Here is a 25,757-nt window from a genome sequence, read left to right on the forward strand (position 1 = left end):
TCACAAGGTATTCAGCAGACTGAGTAAATGTTAGTTCACAGGCCCTAATTGGATTAGGTTCCATTTTTGGGCCCTCAAAAAACTATTTCACGGGACTCTACCAATACAAATTGTTTTAAAATCAGAGAGAAATTCTTTTTGAATACAGAATTTCAGATAGCATTGCATTTGTGACTTTGACAGTCTACAGTGTAAGAGATATGAAAGGGATTGTATTGCAGGGAGAAAACAGAGCCAGCCTCTAATGGTCATTGTTCTGCAACAGCTACATGGACATTGTCATGATAACTCTATATTAATTTTTCCCTCTCATTTCATCAGCTCTACTGCAAAGCAGAGCTCACCTTTAGCAAAAATTTAGCTGAAGGCCACAGGAAAGGATAGGTCTTAGCATTGTTTACAAATCATTGCTATTAGGCCAGGAAAAGTGATATTAAATGCTGATGGGAAAGAAGTCTGCTTTCTGCATAATCTTCAGACAACTAACAAAAAGCCTTTGCAACCCTTATGGATTGTGACAATACTGGAGAATTTCAAGGCAATTATTTCTCACAATTGACAGACCTATGTCTTTTTAGACAATGCAGCAGGATCTGTTCAAATCAACTGATCCATTCCCAAGACAAAACCCAATGTTTATAATGACTAGATTAGTAATGTAATTACAATTTCTTTAGCTGTAAAGCAGGCTTTGCATACCTTTGTAGGGAAACCATTAATTCAAAGCTGTTGAAGAAAAATATGAATATGTGTTCTTAAAAACAGTTAAAAACTATATATCTTCTTATCATGCCAAAATACCTTAAAGCACTTAGGGAAAGCATAATGAGACAGACTCACTCAAACCAATTTATCCTTACCCGGCATTCAGCTTCTATCGGTTTGATGTAGGGAGAGCCACACATTGTCTGAGTCTTAACAATGTGATCATCCAGCAAAAGTTGGATGTCATCAATTGCTGACAAGATGCTGGTGTTCTGTAAATACATGACATTTGGATAAGGCAAACAGAAGTTGCTTTATTTCACTGCTCTCCAATCACACACACTCAGTTTCCTATTTCCCTCTCCTCTATGATGGCTGAAGGTAAGAAAGTGGCAAGGCATTGAGAAAGCCTGCAACATGCCTGAAGATGTCAAATTGTATCTCCACTGTACATATGTTTCAAAGGTCAAGAGACAGATTGTTTTGTGAATGGGATGCTAGTCAGGGATGCTTGAGACTTCTGACTTGGTCTTTTGCACTGTGACTCTTGCTTCTCCCAGGCAAGTTAAAATTTCACTACTGTCACTTTTACATACAACACTGGAGAAGCTCTCAGGATAACAGATTTTTTTAGGATTAATATGCTGAGATCACCAGTTATCCAGATGATAAGGTTTAAATATCAGGATAAAAAGCAATGGAGATATTTGCCCAGGCTCTGTGGTATGATGCCACTTTCCATCATGCCAGAATGAATCAGCAGTAACTTTCCTCTAATATTTCTCAATTGGTATCCAGAACCAAAGTAATTATTTTCAACAATAGATCTTGATTTGGTGTTTACTCACAGTGTCCCTGTACTTCACCAGACTGAACTGAACGTTGACCCACTCAGATTTCATTTTCTCTATTGATTTCTCTAAGGAATACTCCTTACTTGCAGCTGCTCCGATAGGTTCCAGCCTAAATTGAAACGAAACATATCTTCAAAATGTTTTTCAACATAGCAGAAGAGGAAATAAAAGCAATTGTAGGTAGAGCTGCACACCAGACTACCTTTCACAGGAGTTTGTTAATACTATCATAGACTCTTATTCCAAGGGATACTTTTGCACTGTCAGGCTCACCAGGTTAGAGATATTGATATTAATTTGAAGACAAATACAGTCAAAATTCTGAATGTGCAAATTAAGTGGTTTAGTTGACTTTGCTTCTTGGTGCCTTTGTGTTCCAACAAGAACAACTAACATTTCTATCCATAGCTTGAGAAAATACAGCTGATTGACAAGCATTGATTGAAAGTGATGGTATGTTCTAACAGCACAACAAAAAACCCAAGCAAACTAATATTTGGTATCTAACATGCAAAGTACAGTGACTGTCTTAAAGATGAGGATAGAGTAAGCTTCTTACTGATGAATGTGTTTTGAGAGTCCAAATTCCAGGATGTTTTTAAGAGTAGTAGTTTCATCAGGTCTGATCTCACATCCTACAATTTCACTAATCTGAAAATAAAGTAAGAAAGAAAATCTTTTCTCGAGATGCATGTTTGGAACAGCCTCTTCAAACAGAAAGAAATAGATGTTAAAGAAGTATTAACACAGCCCTCTAATTTGCTTCTCTGCCATAAATTCTTAATTCAAAGAAGCTCCTGTCTGTACCATTACAAATTTCAAAACTGGATCAATTATGTAACAGGATAAAGGATCTTATTGTGAAATACAGAACTGTTACTGTATTTCACACTATGGAATATACAGAGTAAGTATACTGAACTGCCAGTTTCTGTGGCAGCATACTCCCACAGTTAAAGCAAAGTTTAAAGTACCTGCTCCCAATGTCTCTCCTTCATTCCATGATTGCAGGCAATTGACAAGACAGGAAGATGCTGTTTAAATTTATCAAGCTTATATTTCACAGTTTCTGCAAAGCGTCTGGGCCCAGCCAAATCTGGAAAGCTCTTACTGAGCTTGTACATCGTCCTCCACATATTTCCAATTTCTTCAGTAATTTCCTCAGCATTCAACTCCTGGAGAGATCCTGAATACAACAGTATTTTAAAAAGCACAGCAGGCACATTAGCACGAGGAGATTTCCAGGGTGGTTTATTTACAGGTATTTATAACCATTTTCCTTTAACTGAAAATCAATTGTGTTGCCAAAAAAAACTATTTTAGTTCCAGATCCAAGGCAATTGCTGTACTTCACACTGCTTAACAGCATTTATTTCTTTATAATTATCTTCTCTAAACTAATCAAACCTCTCATCTGCTACTTAACTAACTGAAAATGACATGTTTCATCAAACGAACACAAAAGCCTCACCATTCATCCATTCCTCAGATTTGGTATGGAAATCATATGCTGTTACCCAAAGTTGCTCAAAAGGTTGTTTGTTTGCAATTATAGTTTGCAGTAGAGGAAAGTGACTCTTCTCCTGCTCCAATAACTCCTCTTCTTTATTAATAGCCTTCAAGGAAAAAGAAAATAACCTTATTTCCATTTTAAAAATCCTCCTTTTGTTTAAACTTTTAAATAGGGAATATTGAATATAACTTTTTACAGATCATAAAGCCAGGCAGATTTGCAGATTTAGCCAAATAACGTAACTGTCTTCTTGAAAATTCCCCTAGTTGTTGGTATCTTTCACTACTCAAATAACCCATTCAGTGAAATGTAGGCTCACAAGTTACCAACTCACTTTGAAACCTGGATATAAGCTCCTCAGTCACATAGGCTTACAGGAATTTTTTCACTCATGATCATGTTTTTTATTATAGAACGATCTGGGAGCTCCAACAAAACAGATATGAACTGGTATTCTTATTCATTGTAAGATACTGTCTTTGACCAGAAGACCTTACAGTATAAATCAATGTGCAAAGGTTTAGACAGAGAAATGCTCTCTGAAATGAAGACATTAAATATGGATTGAGTCAGAAAACATAAACTTCCACATATCAAGATGATTTTTAACTTCATATATTCACAAAGCTGATTGTCATATCATTTACATTGCGTGCATAGACCTGTAATTGTAATCATATCTTAAGAAACTTAATTACTTATTCTGATATATCTCTAACAACATATCAATGGTGTAAACTCACACTAATTAAATATACTAGATGCATTTAAATCAGATGAAGAGTGTTAACATGTAGGACAAGCAATTTAACTAAATCCTAAACTAATTTGATTGGTTCCGTTTTCTCTTTTGAATGAGACTTCATTAAAATCTGGATCCTTAAGGCTCCATATATGCAGAAATCTCATTGTCTCACTGTGATTTAGAAGATTAATTATGTCTCACAATGCCTGTGAGATCTTTCAAAGGTAACCATTCTCATATCCCAGTGGAGGAACAGATACAACAAACTATTCTACCTAGAACCACTCAGTAGACTGGATGGAGAACCCTGAATAGAATCTAGGAATCTTGGTCTTAAGTTTCCTTCTAGCATCTGAAACTTCCATTTCCATGATATAACACATATTTAATGCTTACAGGGAACTGCTGGAAATTATACCAACAGTTGTAAACATTTGATGTTAAACAGAGGGCAAGCAGAGGGACTGAAAACACAGCTACAGCAGCACAAACCAGAGTTCAGGGGAAATGCCACTTCCCTAAGATTCTGCTCCTGCAAAATCTGCCACATTTCTGTGGATAGTGTCCTGTTACTACTGAATGCTTGGAAAGATGGTAATTCAATATTGTAATTTTTTCATTCCCTAAACCTTTTTCCCTAAAATTTATGCTCTTCAACGCAGCAGCAGGAACAGCTCAGTACATAGGGACAAGAAGAAATTTGCCACACGTTAATGATTTTGGAAATTGTAAAATTATCTAGACAATATATGGGACAGAACCCTGAAAAAAAACAGAGACAGGAACCAAACTTTTGCACATGGAAAGTCAGTCCATCCTTGACTAATAAATACTAACCTCTAATTCTGTTAGTGCATTATCTAGATTCTTATTTAACTCCTTAAATTTCTCAGCGTTGTTCTTCATTTCTTCTATGGTCATGACATCCCGCTTTTTGTAGCTTTCTACTTCTCTATTATAGCCTTCAAGAATTTCCTCAAACTGAGAGCACCTAAGGTAAAGATAGCTAATGTAATATGATGTTTGTTTCATTCTCTTTCAGGTTTCAATTAATTTATGAATTATAATAGGCACTGTCAAATGAAATCTGATCTCAGTACTAGCGTAAATATAGACGTCAGTGAGGACTCAGTTATACCATCAGTTATATCATTACTATGCAATTTACAGGATTAGAATTCAAGGTTTGTTTTCAAACCTCCATATTCATTTACTTCACTTACATTTGCTACCTTTACTACCTGGAGGAAATAAGAGAAGAGCAATAAACTTATGTGTAATGCTGTACTAAGCAACAAAAGTATGACCATTCTAACAACATCCTTCATTCCTTCTTTCAGACCTATTTAAGCACAGGAACACTCTAATCCACTCTCATCAATGGTATTTTCTGAAATCTCCATAATACTGTAAACCAGGTTTCTTTCTTACTTTCAGAGCTCCCTTCCAAACTCTCTTTCTTTGACATTGTATCTTTTACTGATAACGTGATTTTTCTTTTCTTTAAAAATACCCAGGGAAAGAAAATGTCTTAACACCATACCTTTCATGCAAAACCATCTCTGCATGATTCCTCCTGCTACACAACTGATCTCTACTGTTTTCAAAGATTACCTCAATCTGAGCAGGCCAATGGAAAACTCTACTATTCAGGTTTACATCATCATCTGAAATTAAAAACACACAGATGTCTTTAAGAAAATACCTTTTAACATATGATTTAGTAGAATGGTTGTTGTGAAAAGTAAGCAAAATAGCTAAAAGTACATTTAGGAATAAGCTGTCTAAGAAGCTACATGTTTCAAGCTGCTGAATTATCTTCACTGTGAAGAGAACTATTTCCTGAAACACATAACAAAAGGTCTCCACTGATCTAGTACTCAACTGCAGAGATGCAGGTTCTCACATTTTAGATGGCTTTTCACTGGACATATTGAATAACACAGAAGTGTTACACCACTTGGGCAGATACATGACTTTAATCTGATAATGCCTAAGACACTCTCTAAATCACAGAAAAAAAGCACTGCATGGGTTGTATTCCATTTCTTTAACCTTTCCTTCCTGCAGTGGTACATTTTGGCCTCTACTAAGTTATCTTTATTTCCTTTCTGTCTCTTCTGGAGCTTTCCATTAGCATTCTAGAGGATGCAACATTTATGCATGCATAGCCCAGTATTTATGGATAAATATTTTCATATGGAGTGTTTTACATCACATCATTGAGACATACAAGAAAGATCAGCATAGTCCATGAGGAATTCCAGTCTCCGTGCTGCTTCAGTGACCTCCTCTCTCAGTTTAAGAGCTGTAACTTCACTGGATTTCTTTAAGTATGAATCAAATTCCACGATCTCTTCAGTGTTCAGGGGCATCTCACTCATTCTCTTTGCAATTAAGTTATATTCATTGCAAATTCTACAACAAAAAGAAAACATATCACAGGGATCACAAGTGAAGATGCAAAGCCTTGTTAATGAGATTGTTTTTTAAACAATAATATTAAATATTAGTAAAATAAATATAATACTACATTTATTCATAAGTGAAGTCTTTAAATTGAATTTCAACAGCATATAGACATTTATAAAGGATGCTCCCTTAACCACCCCAGAAAAACAAAATCATGTGCATGGCATGAAATAAAGGTAAAACGAGAAAAATTATCAAAGAATCTTATTTGACATTGTACATTGGAACAGAAAATTAAGAAAGGAAGAAATCCTCTTATTTTCCTTCTTCCAGTGATACATTCTGGGGCTGTTTAGTCTAGAAAAGAAGAGATTGAGTGGTGATCTTAATATTTATAAATATCTAAAGGGTGAGTGTCAGGAGGTTGGGACATCCCCTGTTTCTATAGTAGCTAGCAGCAGGACAAGGGGTAATGGGATGAAGCTGGAACACAAAAAGTTCCACTTAAACATAAGAAAAAACTATTTCAGTGTGAGGCTGAGGGAGCCCTGGCACAGGCTGCCCAGAGGGGTTGTGGAGTCTCCTTCCTTGGAGGTCTTCAAGACCCACCTGGACATGTTCCTATGCGACCTGATCTAGGTGAACTTACTTCTGCAGGGGGGTTGGACTAGATGATCTCTAAAGGTCCCTTCCAACCCCTACCATTCTGATTTTCTTGTTCCAGATTCCAGGTGAGTACTGCAAATACCTATACAGACAACAGGCATGCAAACAGCAACTGTACACAAAGTGCAGGTTCACCTGAACTAACTCAAGCCTTCCAAATGTCAGGTGTTCAATATAAACTCATTGTCTAGATCTCCTCCACAGTAAGTGAATGCAGAAAGGCCTCTTCTAGAGTGAGATTCTTTTCCACCTGAAGATGCTTTTTAGGTAAGTGGATTGAATCACTTCTTTAAGGTGATTGTCTCTCTCCATTCACTGTGGAAGCATTCCATAATTGCCAAGGTGTTTGGGGTTTGGGGTTTTTTTGGTGGCTTTTTGGTGATTGTGGGACGAGGCACACAGAAACAGAAATCCTACTACATTGGACTGAAATTATATTGTAAGAGTCTTTTTGTTGTTCTTTTTTTTTCTTGACAACATATTAAATCAGGACCATTACTTCACTAGAAAAAAAAAGGAAAGAAAAAGAAAAAAAGAAAGGAAAAGAACAAGAACAAGAAAAAGAACAAGAACAAGAAAAAGAAAAAGAGGAGAAAAAAAAGTCAGAGACAAGACAAATGTTGGGCTGCCTAGTACAGTTGTCATGTTGCTTTAGCAGGTGAAACAAGGACCTTAATCCAAGTCCTAGAAGGTCAGTAAATGAGGAAAGAACAATGGTGTGTGTCCAGTCTAATCTCTATCTACACCCTATACAGACTAAGTTAGATATTTACTTACAAGTATTTCTTTTCCTGTTAATTTTAAATACCCACTTTGTTGCCCTTACAGATGTCTGGTCAGCACTAGGAAACCCAACAGATTAAGTCCTCATCTACAGATATACAGCATCAGTCCACACAGACAGAAAGAACCATGCATGCTAAAAACATGTACCTTTTATTTAACTCTCTGTTTTCCATCACTTCAAATTCGATCAGTCTATCTTTAAGATTTTGTGTTCGATTGCAGAGTTCCTCATTGAGCTGTACAGCATCCAGACAGAACATGGCCAGAGGGACGGTGACATGCATGGAAGCAATCTCTCTTTTCAGTTTTGTTAAGCTGCCAATCTTCTACAAATGGAAAACAAAACAACGTGTTCTTTTTCCTTAAAGACTAGAGATGAAAAATGCTAGACAACAACAATTTAGTTTCCATTCAGCAAATGGATAATACATTCTAAACAGAAGGAACAAATATTTTTTATCTTTCTCCTGTCCTCAGATTCCAAGGCTGAAAGCTTTGCAAACAATATGCCTTATTAAAGAACATCACAAGTGACTCAAAAATTATTTAGCCATAGATTAACTCAGGAAAGCAGAGAAAAGGAGACAGAACAGACCAAGGACAAGATAGTCAAAAGACAAGCAAGCCTCAGAATCCCCAAATATTCTGGGTAGCCTTCCACTGGACTTCTACTAAGACACAACAAAATCAATACAAGGTGACCATAAATAAACCTCCTTCTACATTTGCACAGCAGCCCTGCAGTAATGGGCTGCATAAAGTGAGATGGCTTCCAGAGCATTCCCAAGGCTAAAACAAGTGACTTGAATGGGAGTTCTTTAGGCAATATATTAGGAAGTGTGCTGTGTTAGCTTCTGTATGAACGTGTAGCATTTGTCAGTTACATATTACCTCTCTTAAAGCTTCTAAAGAATGACTTTCTCTCAAGAAACTTGTGACATCTTGCTGGGCATTGTTGTTCAAGAGATTGCCGTACTTTCTGTACACATTTAAATACCTTAAACAAATAAGATCACAAAAACAAACATAAGACTCCAATGTGAAGATTCTCCACAGAAGGAAACAAATCAACTCAAACTGAGTCCAATGGATTCTAAGGGTTTAGATGGGCAATGGAGTTAATAGCCAAAACTTACTTCTGTGGACCAAGTATGTTGCTTTCAAAGATCTTCTCAAGTTTGTTCACATACTCTGAAAACAATGACTCATCTGGTTTGACTGTACTGAGAGTGAGATCATCTCTTTTTAACTTTGGAAACAACAGTCTTTCTACCTAAAGGGAACCATTGCAAGTACTGTAATAATACATACAATAGAGGAAATAAGGTATTGTATTACTCATTCATCTGCCACTTATCAAAAAAAAAGTACTATTTGATAAAAACAGTGCAATGTGAAAAGGCTCTTATTAGCAATTAACATTTGGTTACACACATAGTTTGCTTGTGAAAACTATATGGGAATGAAAGCAGGGCTTTAATATAAATTGAATCTGAAAAAGAACAATTGCTATGCTATCTTGTGTAACCACAAAAGTTTACACAGTTCATGATGCATGACCCTCATCTCGTCCACCTAGTTGTCAGTTTTCTGCTGCCTCATCAGTTTTTATCTCATAGACAGTATTTAGGCTGTACTTTGTATTCAGCTATAATTTATCCAGTACCTTTGGAAGTTCCTCAGCACTGTGCAGGATCTCTCTGAAGCAACGACTAATTAAATCCCAACATTCTTTCAAAGATGGCTCAAAGACAATCTTGGGTTCTTCCACACTGAGTTTGACTGTTAGTATCTGAGGTGCAAAGAACTGCATTTCTTGATATGGTTCTGTAAAATCACTTCCATCCTTAGGGAAAAGAATGAAACTTTTACATGCCAAAGAAATCAGCTGTAACTATAACAAGTTTAAAAAGATTCACCCTCCCTCAAGTCTCTTGTCTACACAACACCAATGGGATCTTCTTCCCTGATTTTTATTCAACAAACTGATGCACCAGAAACAAGATTTTAAGGTGTCAATTCCTAAATGAATCTATGAAAGCTGGAATTAGGAAACTGGATCTAAGCTTAACTGCCTTGATTTTCCATTAAGTAACAGAAGTAAAGAACCAACTACCATACAGAACAAAAGCTCTAAAATAAATTATCCACAATGTCTGTCAGAAACAAATTTTAGAATCAAATATTAATTGCCTTGTATGGTCACTAAGAACTGCCACACATTGCCTTTACAGTAATGGAGTCCTAATCCATGACTAGACTTCCAGTGTAGGTGCTGTAACAATTTGAAAAACTAAAAACACACAAAGAAAAACACAAAATGAAATCCAACCCACAAGGAAATACAAATCCCCAATTATTAGCAATATCATCACCCAGAGGCAAGGTTTAACGTAAGGTTTAACAGCACATTGTACTAAGTGTGATCCTCTGGCTGCAATGCAGTATTTAATCTGCCACATTTATTCTGTTTAAGCAGGACATGCTTTTTGTCTTATCATGGTAGATCCTGGGTGATCTGATAATTAAAGAAATAATTTCCACTAAGAGGCAACTTTAATGTGGACAAAACATTGGTAGAAGCTCTCACAGTGTAATGCTTATTGTTACAAGTATGTGCATTACTCGATTTAATATAAGGCATTCACTTGGTATAGACAGGGACAATGCATACAGAAAATACCTCTGCAAAGGATTACATGCATGACTCCGAACACTTTTGATTTCAAAAGGGCTTATTCATGTGCTTTCAGAAAAACCTGTTTGTTTTGCCTGGTTAATGTCAAGAAAAAGAAAACTTCTTTTTAAAAATACTGTACATTTGAGAGTTGGAAACTCCTCTAAACTTCTGGTTCTAACCCTAGGTCTGTAAAATGATTATTTGAGTGAGAAGTTCTTGACTATGCAAAAAAAACCATCCTCAGAGTGTGCACAACCTTTTGAAGGTCCCAGTCATGCTTTACAGAGGCAAGAGCTATCTGGGATCTTTTAGCCTTCAGAGAGCGTTATATTTTATGGTTACATAGATTATCTCCATGTAATACTGAAAACTATAGGTATGCTTCACAGCATATACCTTGTGGATCATAAAAAAAGAGAGAAGATCTTCTAAGGAGTTCACAACCATCTCCCTTAATTGCAGCGACATCAGAGCTGCCACCGAATGAAAATAGCTTTCAACTCGCTGAGAGGATTCACGGTCATCTTCAGGAGCAAAATGCAGCCATTTCTTTTTCTGATCAAGGAAAATGGATGCACAAGTTGGAATCCATCTAAAACAGTGGAGATAATTTTTTAAAAGCTCATTAGTTTTACTTTGCTCCTTGCAAGGAAATCTAACCTCACAAATTATCCACAGAGTAAGCAAAATTCAAAGCCTTAGCAGAGATCGTTAACTAGATGGCAAACAAAACTACCTACTAGGACCTAGAGGAAACCTGAGCTCTTCAACTAAGCATTCTTGTTATAATGGAGCCCTACTATTAGTTTTAATCAATATTAATGGACAAAATACTAGCAATAACATCAAATTATTCCCATTAAATGGGAAGTTAGTTTAGAAGAGATCTCAGAGGACAGACTGCAGTCACCTTATATCATGGACTATTACCTCACATAATCTCTTCCTTAAATTGACTGATTTCCATAATTAAGAAGTTGGGTTTTCTGTCACCTTTTTTATAGGTTTAGACTCCCTTCCTCTCAGGGTTAGAAACCAATCTACATTCATTCACAGTCAGTTTACTGCCATTTCCCCTTGTGAAAGCACTCTTGTAGTTTCAATAACTCTTTCAGCATCCAGATGTTTATCTTTATTTACTATTTTCCCCTTTGTTTTGGCAGCCTTGTGGTGTGGAACCAGTGTAATCTCAGTCTAAGGTCTGTTGTAAAAAGGGAGCTTCATGTAAATTAGACCCTAAGACACTCTATTTATCTGTTACTGTTGGCACTGACTTGTTCTGAAGAATATTGTGAGCTTCTGCACAGTGTCTTCGAATGACCTCCTCAAATTCAGTAGGCAACAGCGGCAACTCATTACAAAGCATTTCTTCAGTGCAAACAAACCTTAGGTGACTGTACCTATGGAAGTAAAACAAATAGCAGATGTTCTATGGAATTCTGGTTTTTAAAAAATCCTTGAAAAGTAGCCAGGAAGGTCTCATATGTGTTGTATTTATCACCATACACTAATACTCTCATTTCAATGCTGCATATCACATAATGCTATGCTGTCCAACAAGTGCACTTCAAATGGTTTTGTTTGCTACTCACAAACATAAGGGCTTCACAAATTTCATTTTGTACTTGTTATATTTAACATTGTGGGGTTTTTTACTAAAAGGGTCAGAATAATTTCCCATCCCTTTCCTGGAATGATTAGAGATATCACAGTCTTCAACATCCGGGAGCTTAAATTCCTGCAAAATCCTGTGATGCTGGGAAATGTTGCTTAAATGAAAACAGGATTACTGACTGCCATATTTAACTTCATAAAAAACATATCTCAATTTTCAAAGGTCCCCCAGAAAAAAACTTCCAACAACAGACATTTGAAAGAGATTCAGTTTTAAGAGTTAATTTTGTTAACCCCAGGAATCAAGGCGATTATTCCAAATCACCATTTACTTGAGTCTTGAATCTTAATTTAGGGATAACAGCTTTTAACAAAGGGGAGGATCTTTTCATAGCAAAAAAATTATCCATTCTTCACTGAGGACATGCAAAACATGTTTGTATCTGCACTCAGAGTCTGCAGGAAACAATCATTTTATGCTGAATTTCTTTCAGGCTCAGAAAAAAAGTTCTTTAGAAAACAGAACAGATTTTGCCACTTTTTCTCTACTGGCTCCCCCAGGATCTCTGTAGCCTATGTACAGAAGTTGGCAGATGCACTCTCTAATCAAGACATAAAGTAAAAACATTCTCAAGTTAATGAAGATCCTAGGAACAAGACATCTTACTCAGAAAGCCAGAGCTGTTGCAAAGTGGGCATCAATGAATTCACTATGAATAGATTCCTTTCATTCCAGCTTTTCACTTCTTCATAAGAGCTGTGCCATGGGACTGGTGCACGGACAACTCTCTGGGGAAAAGGGCGTGGGGCACTTTCAATAGACAGCCTCTCTCTCTCAGCTGGATCCATCAAGATGTAATCAACTAGAACAAATCATATCTATCATGGTGAGGCTGCACGTATGGTCAAAACCTACATATGAAAACATAGCATGGCCATTTAAAGTGTTTAAATGTATACATTGTCACACAATTACTTGCATGATAAAGATTATCTAGTTGAACTCCCCTGCCAGAGCAGGACCACCTAGAGTAGGTCACACAGGAACTCATCCAGGTTTGTGTTTGTGAAACACATAAATCTTAAGAATTGCATCTAGGAAGGATATGATATTCAAAGGGCTGGTCTATCAGCTGGTATGTGCCAAAACTCAGGTGCTACCAGTTCTGACTAACTGCCTAATACTGGTAACAAAAGCTGGGAAGCAGACTCACTATCCCTTGTTGACATTAGCTTACCACAAAACATGACTGCAAACACTACAATTTATAAAAGGTAAATTAAAAGCTATTTAGATATCAGAGATCACAGAAGGCAGAGTGAAACCTGTTCAATCTACTACCCTTTTTATGTTATCATGAATGACAGGCAACACCTACTTACTCGTCACCATGCCTAAGAAAATTCAAAGGAAATATTTCACATGTGGAAAACTCAAGAAAACTGTAAGTCTTCTTGGAAAGCAAACTGAAAATCTCATGTTCTGCTCTTCACATGCACTTTCAGATGGGCATTACTGAATGTTAAGGATGATGACATTCTGTTATATTTATTCATACATGATGATCCACTATTTGTTGAACATAAGCAGTGTAACCATGTACAGTAATGTACCATGTAATTTTCCTTAGTCCTGTAATGTCTTAAATTAAATTCTCTGAACTTGTGACATGATCTCAGTGCAACATCTGACTTCAGGTTATGAGACACAGGTTAATGAGTATTACTGACTTACTACAGAATAACAACAAAGTTACTCTTATTTTGGTTAGCATCTGTTAAAATAGCACAGCTTACCCTCTCTTCATATCAGGATCAAATACACTTAGACTGCTGTTAACAGCTACTTGTCTATCATGCACTTCAGAGCATCATTCATCAATGAATCCAAGCACATTCATCAATTAATAACCTGCTGCAGTACCTTACAATCTTTAAAGTTACAATGACTTCCTAACTTCTTACCTAATTTCTTCTGCTGCAAATTAAGATGATTACTCCTTGTTTCCCACCACTTGATCAACCCCCACTTTATACATCTGATTTGATGATGCAGGATTATGTATTCTGAATGTGATTTGGATTTTAATTAGGAATGGGAGATTGTATAAGTATGGACAAAAGAGTTCCATGCACCTGGAGCTACTGAATTTAGAAATGACTATTTAAGTGATAAGATGTAGGGTTCAGTAAATAGATATTTGATGAAACTGAAATGTTATGTAGTGTGATCACAGATTATATCCTCTCAGATATCTATTGCAGTTCTACTGACCCCAAAGGAATTCTCCATAGGTGCCAAGAACAGATTTGCTTTCCAAGCACAGTAAATGTCTACACACTCTGAATTGCTATGAGATTTTGAGTCTTACCAATGGCTTTCACGAGGCTGATACGATAGTCTGCCTTAATCTCTTCTTTTAGACTTGCAAGTAAATTCTCCAGGTCTGGGTTAGCAAGAATGTGAGTTGGAATATGCTTTAAAATTACATCCATCACTTCCTTATCCTGAGGTGCCAGCATGTCTTCCCGCACTCCATTAGAGATGTAGTAACAATACCGCTAAAATATGTGCAAAACGTTATGCTTATTGTATTAATTTTCTGACAGATCATGAATGAACAGAAAACACTTTTAGCTTTTTCTAACATTTGAACCTTTTCTGCAAAGGAAAAGTGTTTGACTACGATGTATTTTGGCTATCTACCTCTTGGTTCTTTTTAAATCACTGCCAAAGCCTGACATTTTTGCAACACTTCCATCTCTTTTGATGTAAGCATACATACTAATACAACTGCACATTAAATTACTGATCTCTGAAGTACTAGCCAACAATGTGAGAGGTTAAGAATTTGGGAAGACACTTCTACTTGCCAACCCATTAGAACAAAAATCAGACTAAGCAGCTAGAAAGAGAAACAAATGGGAAAGTAGCTGACAATATTTAACAGCAGCTTGCTATATTCAATATTTACATCTTCTAAACCTAATATACCACCTTCTTTCCTCAAGTACTTTTAAGTAAACAGTTTACAGACATATATTGCAGATGATTACTCCTGCTGCTTTTATCTTAAAAGTGAAATTATATAAATACCTCTATATCATTTCTTGAAGGTGGCTTTTCTTGTTTACTTATCTCCTTCTCATGTAAGTGCATGATAACAAATTGCTGTTCAGGGGTCAATGGTTGGTTGCCTGTATAATTTATGATACGTAATTCTGGCATATGAGCAGGTGCACACAGTGAAATGGGATCCAAACTGCTTAACAAAGTTGGTGTACTTCTGGGGAAAAAAAAAGGAAAACAAGTTTAGTGAATAAAGAAACAGTAATGGATTCTTAAATCAATATGGACTAATGGGAAGCTTTATATAAACAACTTACACTGCCTTTAGGACAAATATCATCTATGAAGTGTTCCAATTACTCATTTTAAAAAGTCAGTAGAATTCTATAGCATAGCATATGACTTTAATAGAAAGAATATAATCATGGGAACTTACAAGTGCACAGTATCGCTCAGGCAGTCTTTTATAAGCAATTCTATCAGAGCCAGACTTACTGCCACTATTTTTTAGGTTGCCCATCTATTTTCAGGTGATTATCTTGCCAAAATGAGCAAAAAGTTTAAATATTTATGCTTGTTTGCATAAATGTTACACTACAGGCTGCTTTTTCATGATTATATGTTGTTTTCTATCAGGACTTAGTCCACAGTGCTAAGCCAACAAGCTGTCACTCCATATTTGAGTTACTTCACATTATCAAGCTCTTAGTTGGAGAGAATTTAAGTATCCCTTTTGTCTTTTTTATGGTACTCATCATCATGCTATCTTGACAAGGAATAAGATACAGGAGAAGATAAAAGGAAATATTACTACAGTAGAGCACCCAATTTGACACACTCTAGCTACATTACAGAGATTTTAAACACTCACAGCAAAACTGAGAGACTTCATTTTCATAATCTGCATCTACTAACTAAACTCTGGGTTCTCAAGTCAGTAATCATGAAAGGAAAACCATTCCTTTTGCATGCCCAAGACTGAAATGTGTCCTGTCACAAAGCAGCACACCACGCACCAAGAAGACACTCCTTTAGCACACCATGGAATGTCAGTCTTACTGCACATAGATTGTATATTTTTAGAGACTTTATATTTCATGCTTGGATCTTTAACATAGCATCCAGGTAAAAAGAAATAGCAAATCACAACTCAGATATCTAGACCAATTATAATGATCTGTATATTTATAACATTATAGTACATTACCTATCAGAACTCTCTTGCCTTCTTTGTGTAAGTTTGAGTTTTTTCCTAGAACAAGCAAATTCTCTTGAAGCTTTAAGCATTGGTTAAGAAAATCACATGCAGAAATATTTTTCAAATAAGATACCTTTCAGATTGGTGAAAAACAGCCAAGTCAATTAATCAGATAATGAGATAACATAATTAATAACAATACTAATAAACGAATAACAACAGAAAATGAAATAACCTAAAACTACAACTTTAGTTTTGGTTTAGCATTTAACAAGACATTAAAATCATCTGTTAAACAATCTTGCTGATTCTGGAACTATAAACCAGCTTCAGGAAAGCATTCAGCCCATGCTTAAGACTTCAGTGCTTACTCATCTCCCTGAACAATCTATATTTTCTGCACTAGGACCTTCTATTTTGAATATAAAAGCACTTCTGTAAGATGTATAGTTGCACCAAATACACTGCACATGAAAAACCTGAGAAGTAAAAACTATTACCATGTGCTTTTCAGAGTATAAATGAGGTTTTTTAACACCATGACTTTTCACTAAGAAAAACACCATGACCTGCTACCCCATCCCACCCATGAAAACTACAGAGTAGAAGAATCAAGTGTATGATAAAGAAACAGATAAAAGAGATGTAATGAACACAACCAAAAATTTCTTAAACGGTGTACAAGAGGACTAGGCAGATATTGAAGCTATTATGTCTCAAAACAATTTCAGGGAAGCAAAGCAACAATGCAGGATGAGTATACCCACAGACTGCCAGTATGTAGAAAGCCATGGTTTATGAAAGTCTTACCAAATACAGAGGACATTTAACTAATTAGGAAACAAAGCTCATTAAAAACTTGCTCATTTTGGAATTTTCAGACTAAGTAACAGAGTTAATTTGCCACCTGCAACTGGTAAGATACTTCAAGCCTAAGCAAATTGTTTCTGCAAAATGTTTGATACATACATATGTGTAAACTGAAACAGCAAGAGTATTACAACTCTTATTTGCTTTTTATCAGTGTCAAGCTGAAACAGCAGCATATAATATCACATATTGCAGAATTTACATATGCATGCCCAGTTTGCTAACAAATATGTCAATTCACAGGTTAGATGTAAACAGTGCATTAGGCAACATTTATTGGATTTGATCCTCAGGTTAACATTTTAATGCCTGTCCTCCATCTTGCTTTGTTATGCAAGACTCAAAAGTATGAGCATAACAGGGGAGCACCTTGAATTTGTTTCTATTTTCCCATTGGTACTTTTACTTCTAGCCACAATAAGAGCTCACTTATATTTTGTTCAACTCCCTCCAAATAATTGCATGTGACTATTTGGAGAGATGAGCTTAACTAATTTGTATTCATCTATTAATCTAATTTACCTTTAATAAAGTTATTCATGCTTTTGAAAACTTGTCTATGAAGACCCTGAGGTGATAAGCTTGTAAGTATTTATTAGGGATAAGTCATTTTTTCCAGTGATGATGCTTTAACAGACATGAATAGTGACAAAAAATGTACAGACCAAGCAAGGCTAAACTTATAAACACATGAAATATGGATACACAGTGAGGTTGTTCTCTGCTCTGTTGAACCCAGTGATGTCCCTGTCACTGAAGAGGACTTGAATTGGTGTAGATTCTTCAACTTTAAATCCCGTGCAGTAAGAGTGTAGTTATTAGCTATCGAGTCACTCGGGTTTCGGTAGTAACTCTGCTCTTTGAATGGAGCTGCCCTAGTCCATGATGCTTGTTGCATCAAAGGAGGATAACAGCTGCTCTTAAGCTGAAATTGCAGGAAAAAAGCAATGGTTTTACCCAACACAGCAGTTTAAAGTCTTCTTAGAGACAGAACAGGGTTAAAGATCAATTACCATAAAGAACAAATACATAAGTCTGACTTAGTCATTGACCACCAATCTATTTTTAGATCCTCATGTCCTACACATGTATAAAAATAATTTTACACAACATTTCAGCAGTACTTGTACATGGTTTTGCATAATCAAGGTCTTTTTTATAAGAAAGAGAAGGCATTACACATTATCTAGTACTCTCTACTCCCTCACATCATCATCTTGCTTCTTTTATTCTCCATATTTGCTTAAATTTAGAAAGTTCTTATTCCTCAAGCCTTTGTTAATGACCTGTCTACTTTTAACACTCAGTCCATGTAATATTTGAAAAGTAATACAGATTAACAAATTCAGCTCTCATCTTTCTCTCTCTTGCACATCAGATCCAGCTCTTGTCTTTCTCTCTCTTGCATGTCAATACAGGATTTGTAATTGATTTCTTCTATCTGTTCATTCCATGTTTTCTCAGGTGACTTGGTATCTATTGATTGGATTGGCATCCATCCTGATGTATAAACTTTAATGACATAGGTCACAGGCACAAGGGACATGGGATCAAGAAGTATCTTTCTTTGCAAGATACCCTCACAGAGAAAGCACGCCTAGCATAATATCATGAGTGTACTTCATGCCCTGGTTTCTAAAGCTCTCAGTCTAAAGTCACATTTAGTTTGTTTCTATATTTATTACATCTTGTTTAATGATTTTTTATTTCATTGGTGTAATCCAGCCATGTCCTATTACTCATTTCTTCCTCTTTACAATGCAGCACTACCATCATCAGTTTTAGATCACCCTTTAAAAAAGCTTCTAAATACATTCACAACATCTCATTTTTGGTTCCCTCATTTCTCTTTCCTTTCCCTTAGGAACTGCAGTTAAGCTTGTCTTCTCAGCATTTAATGACCTCTGAGAAGACCTCACACTAATGTCTTCTTTTATGTAACCTACAGAATCATAGAATGGTAAGGGTTGGATGGGACCTTTAGAGATCATCCAGTCCAAACCCCAAGATGCAGCTATGAAGTAATCTTTTAGCTAGCTTTAATGAGAACAACAATACAGTTTCTCAATCTGAAATACAGCCTAAGGCAAGATTATTACCTTTGCCTTGCATTTTATTTCTGACTGACAGGGCTGATCTTATCAGCAAAGAAAAAAGCATTTGCACTACTGCTGCAATCATACTCCTTAAATTAGCTTCTGAAAGTTCACAGAACCTTTTCAGTTCAATTTCTTCCACTGCACATGCTAGACATGTGGGTAGGTCTCTGAATTACAGTTTTGGAGGATGCATTGATACAAGAATTTTAAATAATTCAGAGATCTGGAGATTTTCCCCAGACAGTCACTGGGTATCTTTAGGAACTGCTAAAGTTGGTATAAACTCTCTTAATTAGGTCCCCTTTGTACGATATGTTCTTTTCTTCTAGGTAGAACTCTCTGAGTGTGGAGCAGGTGCCTTGCCAGTCATAATACCCATGGCAACCCCTTGGGCAAAAAGTTGGTGAGATAGGAACAGCTGTTTCAAATTGACTTTTAGATGAAAACAGTCTTTTTAAATTAAAATATTTACTAAACAATTTTCACATTTTTACCATTATTTTAGACTATATGTTTGTCTGAAAATAGGAACTTTCAAGTGAAAATCCAAAATAGCCCATTTTCCATCACAAGCTACCTGAATTTCTTCACAAACAGTATCTTTCTAAAGAAAGATATCTTAGATGAACTGCAGTGCTGACAGAAATGAGCCAAAAGAGCAACTGTGAGGCATTTACAGTTGGGAATGCCAGCTCTCTCTTCTTCCTGGCCTTAAGTTTTGTCATAAGTAATTTTTAATTGTCACACAGCAGAGGCTGTAGCTGTGCAGCTGTACAATCAATGCTGTCCAGCTCTCAGCTGGTTTTGGAACAGCAGTCTAACTCAGGGGGGTTTGTGCTCTGCCTCTGAGTAAAATAGAGTGTAAAAGGATGTGGAAAATCACAACTTGTTTGGAAAGAAATATTTTGACTACTTGCTTCCTTCCCCAGAAACTTAAACTCAAAATATTTAATCTCAAATTTAACAGCAAATAATGAACTATAAAATAAAAAAAGCAGATTTAAACTGCCAAGGTTCAATATCCAGATCACAACAGAAACTGTAACAACACTTTTCTAAATAAAAGCAGCTCTAATGAAGCACCTGACAATCTGCTTAGTACTTTAAGTCAGCCATTTAATTTTTCCTACCCTTACTTGATCTGCCTGAGGCCTCGTAATATATGATGCCTAAAATCATGCTACCACATGTAATTTCATGTGTACTGTGACACAAGAGGGAGATCACATACCTGATAGAGTTGTGAAGGTGCAGCTGGAGCAGAGGCAGGTAGGAGTGGTAACTCTGGCAACCGCTTTGCATGACTCATGTTATACACAGACTCGGTTTGTGACTAGAGAGAAATGAACACCAACTTCAAAGGCTTTTTTGAAATACACTGTTTTGAAAAAGGATTCATTCAGAAAGAGCAGAGGCTTCCAGTTTTCATTGAAAATGGCATATTGCAATTTTCCTAATTTTAAGGAAAGAGATGTTCAGAGCAGCTTCCCCAGCAAAAGAGGTTTTCAGATGGCACTGCTCTTTGTATTCATTTGATAAAGCTTCACCGACAAATGTCACATCAAGAATAAAAAACTCAAACCCAATGTTCTTATACCACTGAAAACAATTTCAATTATTTTAAATATTTTTAGCTATACTAAATACTCCACGTGTTATGTGGAGTTTGGAATGGTACAAACACTGGATATAAAAATAATGAAGCCTACCAGACTGTCAAACTGACAGTGAAAGAGCTCGAGTTTTGTGAACTGCTTTAGTGGGAAGAAAAAAAAACACTAGATTTTTTCACATCTGTAATGATCCAGTTCCAGAGAAGCTACATTACCAAGGTGCCACTGGAAGTAAAGATTGCTCACATGGACTCTGCAAAGTGTTTCAATGCAAATATCAGAATACTTAATATGTCTTGAGACTATGTTCCACCCCCCTCGGGTGATGATATTATAAGGGAATCTTCCAGAACTCCATGCAAAATTCTCCAAGGATATCTTCTCGGAATTATTGAGCCTCTCAGTGCTTTAAGATGTTTTTAAATGGCAATTTTTCTTAGCATAGGTCAAAATTTCACCCCTAGTCTGCTCTGACTTTCCTAAATCAAATCTAAGAGATTCACAAGGAATAAATTCCTGAACACAATTATGTTTTAAAAACACATAATCATTTGTACATAATTTTAATATCTTTTCAGCATGTGGTTATTGCTTTCTAATATATGACTGGAAAACTACCCTGTTCAAGCCTAGTTTTCTGGCAGACAAAACTGTGCCCTCCTTAATGTCAAAGTAGAGCCCATTTAGAAATAAAATTTGAGAAAGGATTGATCTGATTTGCCTTCTCACTATTCCCCAGCATGCCTGCACACAGACACACAGAAATCAAGACATCATCACTGCCAAGTGGGTTTCACTAAAGACAACATGAATTGCTCTTGATTAATGACTAAAGGATTGGGCATTGGGGTACTTTAAAAGTGAATAAACCATGCAGTTTATTAGGAGATTTGTTCATTCTTAAAGGTAAAAGAGTTATTAAGAAAGCCATTGTTTATTTGAAAGCAACTCTTGATTTATATGCCACCTAACCTTTCAAAAAGTGGAATACCTGAGCAAAGGAGTTCTGAAGAAGTATAGTACGGAGGCTTAGGTCTAAAGAATATTCAACACCAAGAATGAGTGTCTTCAAACAGGAGTTCTTCCAGTGTCAAACCACTAGCCACCAGCAATGGCTAAATTCACCTGAAGTTTTCAAAAAGTCATTGATCTTTCACAGTCACTGCAGAAAGAACTTACCCTCGGCAGCTTCGGGCTCTGTGTTAGGGTTTTTTCTTGCTTAGAAGTTTTTGGTCCTCCCCATCAATCAAAGTATCTTTGTCATTGCATGCACTGGAAAAGAATTAGAGACTCATTTCAGTTACTAGACAAGATGTCAAAACAATCAGGTTCCTATCCCAGCTGCCAGGAAAAACAAAAATCCTAGCTGTCCCCTTCCTTGTTTACAACAAAATGCTTTCTTCCCCTCCAAACCACACCCTCGCTTTTTCTCTGTACTCCTTCAAGGTCACTTTTCACCTTACTCTTTCTAACTCTCTCCTGATGTCTTCAAGTAAGACTTTTTCCATTCTCCTCTCTCCACTTTCTCCAAAATCAGTGTCCTCCCCACTGCCTGTTCTCTTCTGATGTCCCAGGGACTCTGGGCCCCTGAATTGTGGTTTGCAGCAGGTGGAGCCACATATCAATTGCCATGAGAAATAAATATATGTCAAAAAGAATAGGAAAAGAGAAAGAGAGAAATGCCCAGCATGCCTTACCCATCCACAGAGTGCAGCAGCAAGCAGGGTAAGAGCACATACCACCTGCAGGCACCTTTGTTACCAGTCCCTCTGCCTCTTCGAGCTCAGTGAACTTGTCTGCCACTCTGCTTTTCAGTCCTCAGCTTTGTTACCTCAGCTACAGCATAGCTGGTGCTTGGAGACAGGAATTCCCTCCTCCCTCTCTTCCTCAAGCAGAGAGAAAACAACTCCTTTCAGTACCACGTTGCACCAAGCTGTGGTCAGGGAGACTCAGTTGTGGAACTAAAGAGCAACTGTGCACGTTCATTTTACCTCTGAAAGCTACTAAAAATGGAGCCCTAAAACATCTCAGATATTCTGACATTTGTATGCACAGAGCAAAGAAAGCTCCTAGAGCAAAGAAAGCTACAGAAAGTCACTTTTTTTTAGGAAGGACTAGAAAAAGCTATAAATTAACTATTCCAAATCTTGAAGCCAAACATCTCCACCACTTTTCCACCGTTCAGAATCCAGCTCCCTGAAGATCTGAAGACATCAGGTGGGATACTTGTCCTCTCCTCTAAACCTGCTCTTATGCCTTTGCCTCCCACTTACAGACATCACTGTGTCTTGAAAGAGGCCTCCATCAAATTGCTTCACAAATGGGAATTATTACCATCAGACATGAAATCTAGAGCAGTTTCCTTATACCCACCCTCAAGTGAGAGGCCTTGTACATGTTCTGCCAACACAGAGAGACTTCCATTTTAACTTAAACACCTCCCCAACATCTTTGGATCCTATTTTCCATCCTGTTCTCTGCAAAGTGTGAGAATGGCTGATATCCCCGAGTTAACAGCATGGTTTTACTTATATCCAGCTACAAGTGGAACGTGGTTTTCTGCCTGGCCACACATGAAAGCTCCTACCATAAACTAAGCTGCTGTTTAAACACAAGGCAGCAACATGGGGTATAGAACCAGCGCTGCCAATGCTGGAGCTGGCAATTGCTTAGCTAGTGTGTGTATTTAGAGAGCCTAACTCTCCAAACATTTCAGTGCTGCTTTGCCACCTGACACTATCATGAAGACAAGCTCAATTAAGCAATAGTTATAGCAATTACTGGTGCTCTGCACCCAACAACTCGGATGCTTATCTATTCATTGCCTTTGAAGGTAAATTACTTATGCTGACTGGGAAACATTAAAACCAGTCATTTTTATAGAAAGAGATTACACATGAATTTTTTGCAGAAGAAATAATTATGCACAGCAGGAAAATAATTTGCCATGATGTACAAGACCATCTCCAAAAGTGCAGCTAGGGTATGTTTCAAAAACAGAAGTTCAAAACCTCCAATGTACTTATGAACTAGGTGGAACCATTAAACTTTATAGTGCTATAACTGATGGGTTATGTCACACTACAATTCTACCAGTTAGTTTTTTTTCCCCCATGCTCCCTTTAAAAATAAAATCATACAAAATCAACCAACTGAAACTTAATTTTCTATACACTGCTAGGAATAATCATCATGCTATGCACTTGAATAATATGAGACATAAACACTTCAATAGCTCAAGCAAAATAAACTTGCCCTCACCCATCCTCTTACTTTGGGGCTTCTAGAGCCCATGGTCCCAATTTGTATTAATATGCAAATCTCTCTTTTACTTGCTCAGGCTACACAGATCCTGGTATCTGCAAAGGTCAGTGATATCAGGACCTGGAAGACACAGAGCTCTGATAGTCTGACAGCTTAAACTCCCAGATCTCTATTTGCATTACAAGACCAGCAAGCTCCAAACTAAACAAGCTGTTTAATTTGTTGCCTTTAAAAAAACAATCACGAGACCATCAACCTTCAGTTTTGCATACTCTCATGGGGGCACCAATCAAAAAGAGTGATTAAAGCAATCACGAGAAGGATTAGTATTTAACTGATTTCTGACTGTAGTTTACAGCGTGAAGTAATTCTGTGTAGCAGAAGGTGGGAGTTCAGTGAAAATTCACGCTTGCACGCAACAGCAGCGTGATGGCTGTGGAAAGCAGCCATGCCAAACCACTGTGGCACTGAGCATCGCTTCTGAGACGAACAGAATCAAAATTACCCAAATGCTGGGACGCACTGACGTTGTTGAATACCCAGCTGAGTGTTTTAAGTGGTTATTCCTTACGTGGATCATCTCCCCAAACAGGTTTGCCACCTGGCCACCCAAACACGCCCGTGGAGGCAGCGGGAACGGGTGGGAACAAGTCACCAGCGGCAGTGGGAAAGTGGTTATGCTTGCTGAAGTGTTGATGAAGTGTTTGACAGCTGCTGTGCTACTATACCGCACGCGGCGTGACTGTCTCAACAGGCACAATCCGCTGAGCGCCGCCCCCGCAGCCTCCCCCGGCAGCGGCTGCAGCCCCCTCCAGCCCGGGCTGGGGGATCACAGACCGGTTCCCGCACACGGGGCCGTGCTGGTGCCGCTCCTCCCGCCCCTGTCCGCACAGCTAGCGCGGATATCCTCGGGCTCTTAATTCGCAAAGGCTCGGGGCTGCGTGTCCTAAAGCCACACAAGTGTGGGGCGCTCCGCGAAGGGAGCTGGGCCCGCGGCTGAGGCGGGACCCGCGGGGTGAAGGGCAGGGCAGGATGGGGGAGGGCACGAAAGGGAAACTGACAAACGCCGCTAAAACTCCAGGCGGTGTGCGGAAACCTGCCTGGTCCCTGCCTCGCCTGACAACCGCCAGCGCTGCGTGTGCCACGGCTGGCCCTGCCCTGGCCCTCTGCCTTCCCCAGGCGCCCGGCCCCGCCGGCCCCCGCGGGGAGGAGACAGCGGCAGAAGAGCGGCGGCGCCTCCCTCGGGCTCGGCAGGCCCAAGCGGGCCGCGCCGGGTGTCCCTGCCGGCAGGCGGAGGGACGGCCGCCGAGAGGGGTTGCGGCCCGGCGGGCAGCAGCCGCAGGTGAGAGGGACGTCCCGCCCCCAGCCCGGCAGAGGATGGGCGGGTGGGAAGCGGCGCCGCCCCGCTGCGCCTGCCCGGGGGCTGCGGGCCGGCCTGGCAGCGCTGGCCGCCGCTCGGCCGCAGCGGACGGGCCGGTGCCGACGGCGCCGCGTGGCCCCGCGGCAGTGGGAAGCTGTCCCTCCCTTACCTCCCTCGGTTCGGGCGCTACCCGGGAACCCGCTTTCAGGGAAAGGGCGGCGGGCGGCGGCGGCGCGCCTTGGTGCTGGCGGTGCGGCAGCCGCGACACGGCGGGCCGCGAGTAAACCGGCGCCCGAGCTCGAGTGCGA

The 25,757-nt window shown here is 38.4% G+C and overlaps 1 protein-coding gene across 1 annotated transcript in view; it reads right to left on the bottom strand.

Moving 5' to 3' along the window:
- DNAH3 (dynein axonemal heavy chain 3) overlaps positions 1 to 24,119 on the bottom strand; it is a 61,899-nt gene extending 37,780 nt beyond the window's left edge. The window contains exons 1-20 of the mRNA XM_061991999.1: positions 24,099 to 24,119; positions 20,444 to 20,545; positions 17,821 to 18,038; positions 15,073 to 15,259; positions 14,348 to 14,537; positions 12,643 to 12,838; positions 11,636 to 11,761; positions 10,758 to 10,953; positions 9,348 to 9,527; positions 8,818 to 8,954; positions 8,573 to 8,678; positions 7,829 to 8,007; positions 6,051 to 6,235; positions 5,361 to 5,484; positions 4,655 to 4,808; positions 3,031 to 3,175; positions 2,534 to 2,745; positions 2,119 to 2,210; positions 1,554 to 1,668; positions 861 to 977 (exon numbers count right to left, since the gene is read on the bottom strand). Coding sequence (XP_061847983.1) covers positions 861 to 977; positions 1,554 to 1,668; positions 2,119 to 2,210; positions 2,534 to 2,745; positions 3,031 to 3,175; positions 4,655 to 4,808; positions 5,361 to 5,484; positions 6,051 to 6,235; positions 7,829 to 8,007; positions 8,573 to 8,678; positions 8,818 to 8,954; positions 9,348 to 9,527; positions 10,758 to 10,953; positions 11,636 to 11,761; positions 12,643 to 12,838; positions 14,348 to 14,537; positions 15,073 to 15,259; positions 17,821 to 18,038; positions 20,444 to 20,545; positions 24,099 to 24,119 — 2,982 coding nt within the window. The remainder of the gene's footprint in view (positions 1 to 860; positions 978 to 1,553; positions 1,669 to 2,118; positions 2,211 to 2,533; positions 2,746 to 3,030; positions 3,176 to 4,654; positions 4,809 to 5,360; positions 5,485 to 6,050; positions 6,236 to 7,828; positions 8,008 to 8,572; positions 8,679 to 8,817; positions 8,955 to 9,347; positions 9,528 to 10,757; positions 10,954 to 11,635; positions 11,762 to 12,642; positions 12,839 to 14,347; positions 14,538 to 15,072; positions 15,260 to 17,820; positions 18,039 to 20,443; positions 20,546 to 24,098) is intronic.
- Between the last annotated feature and the right edge of the window lie 1,638 nt (positions 24,120 to 25,757).

The sequence above is a fragment of the Colius striatus genome, chromosome 3, assembly GCF_028858725.1.
Source record: "Colius striatus isolate bColStr4 chromosome 3, bColStr4.1.hap1, whole genome shotgun sequence".
Classification (NCBI taxonomy): domain Eukaryota; kingdom Metazoa; phylum Chordata; class Aves; order Coliiformes; family Coliidae; genus Colius; species Colius striatus.